This window comes from Montipora foliosa, chromosome 7, assembly GCF_036669935.1.
Source record: "Montipora foliosa isolate CH-2021 chromosome 7, ASM3666993v2, whole genome shotgun sequence".
In the NCBI taxonomy this organism is placed as follows: Eukaryota; Metazoa; Cnidaria; class Anthozoa; order Scleractinia; family Acroporidae; genus Montipora; species Montipora foliosa.
Genome location: NC_090875.1, coordinates 22,261,446 through 22,271,445, shown reverse-complemented (window position 1 = coordinate 22,271,445; position 10,000 = coordinate 22,261,446). Strand labels below are relative to the sequence as shown.

The window sequence follows — 10,000 nt, the reverse complement described above, 5'->3', positions numbered from 1 at the left end:
GGTTTGCTGACGTCCCACAGTGAAAAAATGTCGTCAACGTATCGAGATCGACCACAGGCGCCCCAAGCTGAAAATACGTGGTGTATGCGACAGTTTGTGTATATAGAGAATTGTATGGGAAAATCACCGATCGTAAAAAAATTGTGTAAATAACTATCTCATTTGAAATAAAGTTTTCCTACCTCAAATGTGTGACCAACTTGTCTCTTTTGGCGAGTTTCGAGCCATTCTGACGCCGTTTAGTGAAGTCATCCGGAAGGCCGTTGCTGAAATAATGGGAAGGCCGGTGACTCCATCCATCGCTGGCCAGACCTCACTCCACAAATCGTTTTCTCCTCAACAGGAAAAGTCCCGAATCGCAATAAAAACAACACTTCCGTAAAGCCCAATAAATTTCACTCCAAATACATGTGTTTCGGCGGCCGAAAGACTCGTGGCGAACGAAAACTTTGCCTTAAAATTCACCTCTTCGGCTTTCCTCAGAGGCTTGTGACCGGGTAGTCAACAACGGAAACTCGCAAGATGGTTTCAGCCTCAACTCTGATTGGTCCATTTGAATTTGACCGCGCGCTGGCAACACGACCGTTGTTGACTGCCCAGTAGGGAATTTAAGAAACGACGACGGCTACGACTACGACAACGCCACAAAGCAAAAATATCATTGGTTAAAAGAGCATAAATAATCGTGCTGCACGTGCAGCACGGATTTTAGCAAGTATCTTAACGGTCCTCTGCATAACGACGACGTGAAATCACCAAATTTGAAGGTTTGACGACAACGTGAGCATGCAACAGAGAATCTTTCATTCTCTATTTTAACTCTGAAAACGCGCGTACCAATTCATTTTTAGGATACTTCGCCCACATTGTAGGACGTGAAAGAGACTGAATAATCGCGAAAGACTTATGATAAAGGAGAGTTATATTTTGAGGTGACGTTTTCGTCGACCGTCGCCGTTGTAGATCTTAAATTCCCTAGTCACAAGTCAACAACGGTCGTGTTGCCAGCGCGCGGTCAAATTCAAATGGACCAATCAGAGTTGAGGCTGAAACCATCTTGCGAGTTTCCGTTGTTGACTACCCGGTCACAAGCCTCTGAGGAAAGCCGAAGAGGTGAATTTTAAGGCAAAGTTTACGTTCGCCACGAGTCTTTCGGCCGCCAAAACACACGTATTTGGAGTGAAATTTATTGGGCTTTATGGAACTGTTGTTTTTATTGCGATTCGGGACTTTTCCTGTTGAGGAAAAAACGATTTGTGGAGTGAGGTCTGGCCAGCGATGGATGGAGTCACCGGCCTTCCCATTATTTCAGCAACGGCCTTCCGGATGACTTCACTAAACGGCGTCAGAATGGCTCGAAACTCGCCAAAAGAGACAAGTTGGTCACACATTTGAGGTAGGAAAACTTTATTTCAAATGAGATAGTTATTTACACAATTTTTTTACGATCGGTGATTTTCCCATACAATTCTCTATATACACAAACTGTCGCATACACCACGTATTTTCAGCTTGGGGCGCCTGTGGATCGACCATAAAGATATATGCAAAGGCAACGGCCATTTTTTGTACCCATAGCGGTATCGTGAATTTGTAGAGGGCGTGTTTAAAACATGAAATGGCGAAATGACGAAATATTTTTATAGCGAAATGACGAAATGGAGAAATGGTGAAATGACGAAATGGCGAAATGGCAAAATAAATCCACATATGTTAGCACAGGTCCCGCAAACTGGCGCAAATCAATCACAACTGTACTTGAAAGTGAAAAATATGAGCGAAACTTGGAATAAAAATGTCTTACCTCGTTTTACTGTGAGTTTTCTTGCCTTCTGTGCGGTTTTTGTAAGGCTTTATGCGATTTTCAGTACGTCTATAGTCGTTTTCAGCGTCGGTGTTTTCCCTATATATATATTAACCCATGGTTGGAAACTCTGATGCAGCAGTCGGAAAGAGAAGCTGCTGTAAATTCCACTCAGACCAAGGACTATAGTGCTGCTACATATTTTAATCCTCATATCACACAAATGTTCACGGAAAGAAATTGAAAAGTCGACGAAACTAGTTGATTTTGCTTTCCGGGGATTACCCTTTTCTTCCGATGTTGTGGGCAAGAAACAGTTGAAAAACACTATACCGGCCGAGCCCAAGTTTAATTTTGTTACACCCTGGTTTCTGATGTCAGTAATAATTACTCTGTAAAACACTCTGATTGTTTATGTTCCGTTTGCGAAACATGTTTAATCACATCGGCGTTTCTCTGAGCTTCGTCCGGACAGCTCAGTGCTTTCCTGGGTGTAATTATCACTAGGAGCAAAACATCCGTGCGTTGGCAAAATTGAACTTGGGAGCGGCTGGTAAGGTGTTTTTCGACCGTTTTGTGCTCGCAACATCGGAAGAAAGACTCCCCGAAAAGCAAAATCAACCAGTTTCGGTGACTTTCCAATTCCTTTCCGTAAAATTTTGTCTGATTTGAGGATTGAAATATGTAGCAGCACTATCGTCCTTGGTCTGAGTGGAATTTTGGTTGACGGAATTTACAGCAGTTTCTGCATCGGAGTTTCCAACCTTGGGTTAATATAAATACAGTAAGAAAACACCGACACTGAAAACGACCGAAAACTTGCTGAAAATCGCATAAAGCCCTACAAAAAGCACACAGAAGGCGAGAGACCGCACAATAAAACGAGGTAAGACGTTTTTATACAAAATTTCCCTCATATTTTTCACTTTCAAGTGGAGTTGTTTTCTTTTTCACTGATTCAGTGATTAATTTGCGTTTTTTCGGGAACCTGTTCTGACATATGTGGATTCATTTTGCCATTTCGTCATTTCGCCATGTCATATTTTAAACACGCCCAATAGGTCTTTTGCAACAAACGATCACATGGTACAAAATCTGCCATGCTGGAAGGCAAGCTCATTATTATTCCCCCACTGGGACATTAAAACAAAGAGACCTGAACCACTCAAGCTTGACTTGCCTTTGTTTTAATGTCCCAGTGGAAGAATAATGATGAGGATGATACAATTTGTGAGGATTGGAGGGTTATTTTTGTGAACGTTTTCGTGTGGTTTCAATACTGTAGTGATTCCCTCTTCCTGTGGTATATTTATACTTGTGACGTCCATCGATACAAAGTTCGTTTTCCTGTCTTTGTCTTTTCAATGAAATTGATGAAATCTGTAGAGTCTTGATGAGACGCTTGGGATATAGAAATCGGCATAAGTAACGTGTCGGCAAATGCTGATATTCTTTCTGTTGGCTCGTCACAACCTGAGATTATTGGTCTTCCTACTAGAGTAGCTTTGTGGATTTTAGTGAGGGCACAGGCAGACAACCCTGACACAGCGTTTACACGAACGCGGTTTCACATCGACACAGTTTCATAATTTCGAAACCGCGTCAAAATCGATGCGGTTTGGAAGTGTTTACACGGAACCGTTTTCGCCAGAAAATCCAAGTCGTGATGGGATGAGCGAGCGCTGCACTACTTGCTAAATTCGCTATTTTTAATTGAACAATGCAAATTTCGCGACAAAATAGTAACCGTATTCAAATCCATGCGGTTTTGCTGTTTACACGACAGATGAAACCGCATCGTTTTGAAAACGCTCCTCTTTTGGCAGCGGTTTCAAATCGACACAGTTTCGGCAACATTCTCGATCGGTGTCGTGTAAACAGAAGGTATAACCGCCTTAAAGCAAATAATTAGCTTTTTCGCTGATGAGGCCTTCATCGATAATCTGCGCCGAGTTACCAAAAAGTTATAGAGAAAAGTTTCTCGGTGCAAAACGGCAACAAGTTATCACACGTTATTTTTGGTTAAGGAACGTTTTCCGTAGGGTGTAAATTAATCGAAGCACTGCATAGCGTGTGTGGAGAACTACAGCCTGTATTTTATTGCAATTTGTGTTACTTTTTCACCTGTTTGTAAATAAGGACCTCTACATATAGAACAAAAGGGACGTATTTCTATGAAAATGCGCATAACTATCCCGGCGAAAACAATGCCTCAGCATCTTAGCGTAATCTGATTCTACTGTACACGTGCACGTGCGAAGTAAAGTTTCGAGATCAGATGTCAATCAAGACATCACGCTTTTCGACTACGAAAAAGTACAAAATAACGTGTGAGTAACGAAATATCGTCCGACTTCCCTAATTTTTTAAGTGTTTCTGACACGGTTTAGTCATTATCTAACTGCAGCGAAAATATGGAAAGGTCTGGGTGCGAACTGCCTTAAGTCTGACTCACACTGAGTTAGTGACGTTTCGTTTTAGAGGTGCGGATATCTTTTTGGCGCGGAATAGAACCAGTTGCGAAGCAGCTGCTCATGTGTGCAGGCAAAGAGAATTGTTTCTTTTCTATGTCAGCTGACCAAAGTACTAACACCAACTATCTTCCTTGTGGTCAAACGGTGAGAACTATCTTGGGCGATCATGAAAAACGTGAACATCTTCAAAGTAAAAGATGATAGTGCATCATTGGAAAGCGAGAGTTGGCCCCTTGTCGTCAGTTATTACAGACTATCATGTACCGGTTTACCAGTTCTTTTTGTAACAGTTCAAAGTTAACGGGGGCAGAATCTGCCCTCCCCCCCCCTCCCCTGAAAAAAAAAAGTTATGGCTAGAGTTCATTTCGGAGTTTACAACTCAGCATGCAGCAACACATCATGTATGACTGAAGTACTGACTTAGGGCACGTTCGTTACGATTCTGAATAAGGATATTTGAAATAATGCAAGTAAGCGTTCGCTTGGGAGCTATTTTCATTCCGGACTACTTGGGATTTTCATTCCAGCTATTCTGCTGCCGGGAGGAGAATAGCTTGAATAGAATATTCCGGAATTTCCCAAGCGAAAGCACCCTTAGTTGGTGATAGTATGCGTAAATTTCTCTGGTGGACACAGTAGACTATTTAATTAACCTGCAATGGCTTCGAAGTAATTAAAACACAAATAGCGTTTTGGTGGACAGGCGGTGAGTAATAGACTTCGACAACAATCTTACTCCCGTCGAGCCGTAATCAAAGTGAGCTGTGTTTCTAATATTTTACCAAGTGTGATGTTATGTACAACACTGAAACCAAATGGAAAATTCTCTGGTAACTTCTGGGCTCAACAAAGACAGAGAATAAATCGAACACCTTAAGTGGATCTGTGATATCTGTTGTCTGGCTATTTGTATTTATTTGTACTCAACTCTGCACAGTCTTCCGGTAAAAATAAGCAGTTTCGCTAATTCTTGTTATATTTATTTTGTGCTCAACTCTGCACAGTCCTCAGGCAAAAAAAAAATTGGAAATGTGACAGCCTGTTTTGTGCTTCATTATTCAAGGAAAAGGTTCTTCAGGAAAGGGTTTGATCCTGGAATTTATTTTGTTGCATATGGTAATTTGACACGATTGGGTTTCTTGCCTTCACGCACGCAATGAAATAGGAAGGGTTTTTGCCTTTTACGTTGGAAAAGGTGGCCTTTATGAATTCATCATGTTGTGTAATATTCGAGCTCAACAAATTTGCATGCGTGGGTTGAAATCTTATACGCGAGTAGACAGGACTTTTTTCTTTCTGACAAATGATTAATAGGTAGCCAAGTTTTTAACCTCAGAAAAAGATCTGTTGTCGTTATAGTGTAAAATGAAGTTTATTTGGGAAAGCAACAATATTTCTTTAACTTCCTGGTTAATCTAATTTATTGCTACGACTTACTTGTGCGAAGATTGTTTACATTACTCATGCTTTTTGCGAATTTTGAGTGTCGTAAAATTACATCATTTGCGTGACATATCTCCTTTAACACGAAGATTTTTCAACAATATATCGCTTGAGTCTAACCCAAGACATTCAGATAGTAAAAAATTTCATATTTATTAACCATTTCTTTTGCTTTTGTGCTTGTCAGTCTGTTTTTGTATCTCAGAGATGTTTAGATTTTCAATTACAAACTCTATTTTGACTCATGAGTGTAAAAAGTTCACCCTGAAGTTAAAAAATATACGTTTTTCAGGAACCCGACAAAGAAGGCTTCCTGACCCGACAGATGAAATGTAAATATTCCGTTAAATTTTACAAAAAAATCAAAAAACCAAACAAGGAAAAAAAAAAAAGTACATTGTTTTACTCCGAAAACGACGAAGCAGTAACATTCTTTCCCGTAGTTTTTTCAGTTGACACAAGGTGATCACGTGCACCTTCATAGTTGCCTAGCAGCTGATCAATTTCTTCTCTTTGGCAGAACATCATGACCTTTCTCTTGATTCATAGAAGTCAGAAGACTGTAAATATTTTCGTGTTTTTACGAACGATTGTCATTAATCTTTCGATGAGAATTTGATTCAGAGTTATGTATAAAAACTATGTTTTTTTCTTCATCAGTCTTTTGGCTTGTCTTTTACTGTTAACTTCCGGCTTTTACGGTACTTTGTGATGCGAACGTAAAGCCAAAATTTTTTTTGACCTGGCATCAGATTATACTGAAAAGAAGAGGAATTATGAAGCGGAAACAACATTTTCATCCCTTCCTTCGTGTGTGCAATAAACGTTTGCTTAGTGCAACTACAAGACATGTATGACATGCAGGAAAACGTCCTTCCGAGTAATTTTCAGTTACTTTTTTTGCAGACTATTTACAGAAGAAACGAGTGAATTTTACTCAAGAGCGTGTTTTGTTATCTTTACACTGAATTTATTACCAAAGCCTAAATGACCTCAAAATGGGACAGGGCATTACAAAATGGTTAAACTTGTTATGTAGCTGAGTTTTTTCCCTCCGCAGCGCGCGCTCTCAGTGGTTACTTCGACGTCACATGATATCTAACAATAAAACTGTTTCCCGCCAAAGTCTCTTAGCGGGCAACAGTGCAAAATCTATGACGTCAGAGGGTAACGGTGCACCGTTACCCGCGAATGTTGACCGACGACCGCCGTTGCTTTTGCCATTGCACGTCTTTCTTTTTGTGCTGTATAACAAATCACTTAATGACTGGTCCCTCGGGAAATAGTTCATTTTCTTTCCCTCGAATCTTAACGTTTCCCTCGGCTGCGCCTTGGGGTAAGATTGACATTCTCGGGAAACAAAATGAACTGTTTCCTTTTGGGCCAGTCATTAAGTGTTTAGTGTGAACCAAAGGGCCTCTGCTGGCACGACATCTGGGTGACCCCTCAAATGATCTTAATGACCCCCCACTTGAAAAAATTAACTGGAACGCTGCAGTTCAATAACACCCCACTCAGTACCTTCTGTTTTTGTGTAACACATACCACAGGCAACCCAGTATACGCTCATGGAGCGTCTAGTTAGCGTTAGGACACAACTCTACAAATTCACGATACCGCCATGGGTACAAAAAATGGCCGTTACCTTTGCATATATCTTTATGGTCGATCTCGATACGTTGACGACATTTTTTCGCTGTGGGACGTCAGCAAACCGGATATAAACAAGTTCATCACACAAGCAAACTCACACCATCCTACCATCAAATTTACGACTGAGATCTCAAACACGGAAACCACATTTCTAGACACTGGTAAGCGCGTTGTACTCGATACTTGCAAGTATCCGTATCACAAATAGCTTGGAGTCTTCCATCGCCAGCTATTGTTTGGCTGTCCACACTGTCTCAAATTTTTTTGCGAAATCACCAGTGATGTTTTTTTTCTCTTAACATATGTTTCCACGAACTTAAAGCCACACAGACGGCAACAATTCACGAAAGCACTTCTAGGCTCATCACTGCAAAACTTTATTTAACAGCGAGGCAATACACATATATTTTTGCATTTAGGATAAATGCGTCAAGATTAATTTGCCGAGCAAAAAAGGCTTTGACTAGTTTAAAAAGAAAGATATATTGCTGACTTTTTCGAATCTCTCATTTTGGATTGCACTTGACGTCATAAATATTAACCGTAAATATGAAACTGAAAAAGCCTTTTGATTTTTGTCTTCATCATGTGCAAAAATTTTAAAAATATATGTATTCGCATATTTTCAGCTCGGTAGCGTGTTTCGTTTTGAAAACTGAGCGGTTTGAATTTCATAGTTTTCCACAGCGTGAGACATAGCGATAGCTCTCGAAAAACATGCCACTTACATAAAAACATCGATTCTCCTTGCGTTTTTGAGGCCTGAACAGCAAATATACACGGAAAAGTGTCTTTGCGAACGTATGCCCGTTCAGCATAGGGAAGAAAGAGTTTGGGATAGTTAAACTAATTTCCAGATGTTTCCACTGGTTTCCAGCCGCCATGTTGGTGTCCCTCCGATGAATACTACTAATATAGCGTCTCCCCACTAAACTCTATAATTTTGAGTGCAGTTGCTCCTTCCCCCCTCTTTCTTTTTTTGCTCTCGCCCCAATTTTCGCGGGGCCAAAACATCGAAAATTTCGCGGAAACCCCACGGAAACGCTTGCTACGCAGGCTAGAGTAATGCCAGTTATAGATTTCTGCCCATGAAAGTTTGAAATGCCGCTGAATCCCCGTGATACTTTCCCCTCAGTTTAGCTAGCTTCAATAAACACGAGACTGATGCAGATTTTGCATTTAGTGGTTGTACCTTACAGAAAAAAACACGACAAGGCAAGGGTAATTTTCTCCGTAAGCAAGGCAATATGGTAAATTGTGTAGTGTAAACCGTCAAAGCCTGTCTTACTTTAGCAATTTTTGTAACCTTTTTTAGATGTTGTCCCGTTTCCTTAAATAGGGTAAGGCAAGGACTAGACTTGTGCTTACAAGTCCGTTTTTCGTTAACGCCTCCGGTCGCTTGTTGCAGTAAGTCACAATTCGACTTATGTTTAAGTATAGGCAAGGACGAGAACCGGCAGTTTACCCTCATAAAAGAAGGTGTAAACGTTCCTACTTGCCCAGAAGAAAATGGAGTTTTGATTTATCACCCTCATGTAAAAAATAGCGCCTGTCCTACTTTCAACATGCGTTCCTGCTCAGCGGCTTCGTTTGTTTTCCTTAGTAAGGAGGCTACAAACATGAACAAGTTCGGGGGCGCCATGTTGAATTGGCAAATTAAGAATGCTCACATAGAATGCCTAGAACACAAAACAAACCTAACAAGGATAAAAGGTATATGTGTAAACAATCTTTGCCTTGCAAAAATGTCAGTTACCCTTGCCAATTTTCATCCTTGCCTTGCCGTTTTATTTCTGCAAGTGTAAATGGGGTTTAATCTGTATTTTAAATCGAACAAACCGAACTTGCCTCTTCATTGAGATTCTTCACCCTAGTCTCCAGTTTTTCAAGGTTTTCCTCCAACGATTTGAGATAGCTTTTTATTTCCTTGATGTTTGGTTGCAATATCTTGGGGATACGTTTGTCGTAATCCATCTTGTTAACTGTATTAGAAAGGGCATGTTTGCTGCCTTTCAGGAAAATGACGCGTAGCAGGCTGTTACCTACATGTACAAAGGTATCGGTGTACTGCTCGTTATCGTTTTTCATTTTTCCAGTAACTCGGATAAGAAGTTCCACTCTTTCCAAGTGAACTTCCAGCAGGTCTTTAGCCTCTGGATTATTGAGAGAAACTTGGACCAGCCACTGTCTTGTACCTCTTACCACATGCTCCCATGACTCCATCTTTTCGTTGTTATGCCCTAAAAAGCGAAAACGCCCAGAAAACTTTGTAGAGAGCAAAAGTGTATATTAAATAATAACATAACGGAGAACACGGGATTCCCTCCATAAAAAGATACCTTCAAAAGAAGCGTTCACGATGTCACATTACAACGACCGTTGGGAGTTCAGTTGAGCGCTCGATAAGACTCCGATTTAACCGATAATAATAATAATAATAATAATAATAATAATAATAATAATAACAACAACAACAATAATATTTATTGACTTCTATTACATTTGCACAATACAACGTTTTAAGAAATTATGATAACTAAAACCCTCAATAACGAAATAATACTTTTAAAAAAACCTTAAAATACATCTCTGGTATAATGCCTAGTTAATAGTTAAAATATTTACT

General features: G+C 40.2%; 2 protein-coding genes across 2 annotated transcripts in view; one reads left to right on the top strand and one right to left on the bottom strand.

Annotated features, from left to right (window-relative positions):
• Positions 1–10,000, top strand: part of LOC138011364 (solute carrier family 41 member 1-like) — a 330,107-nt gene that overhangs the window by 231,653 nt on the left and 88,454 nt on the right. The window lies entirely within an intron of this gene.
• Positions 1–10,000, bottom strand: part of LOC138011354 (uncharacterized) — a 21,490-nt gene that overhangs the window by 9,396 nt on the left and 2,094 nt on the right. The window contains exon 2 of the mRNA XM_068858320.1: positions 9,223–9,614. Within this exon, the coding sequence (XP_068714421.1) occupies positions 9,223–9,597 (375 nt within the window). The 5' untranslated portion in view covers positions 9,598–9,614. The remainder of the gene's footprint in view (positions 1–9,222; positions 9,615–10,000) is intronic.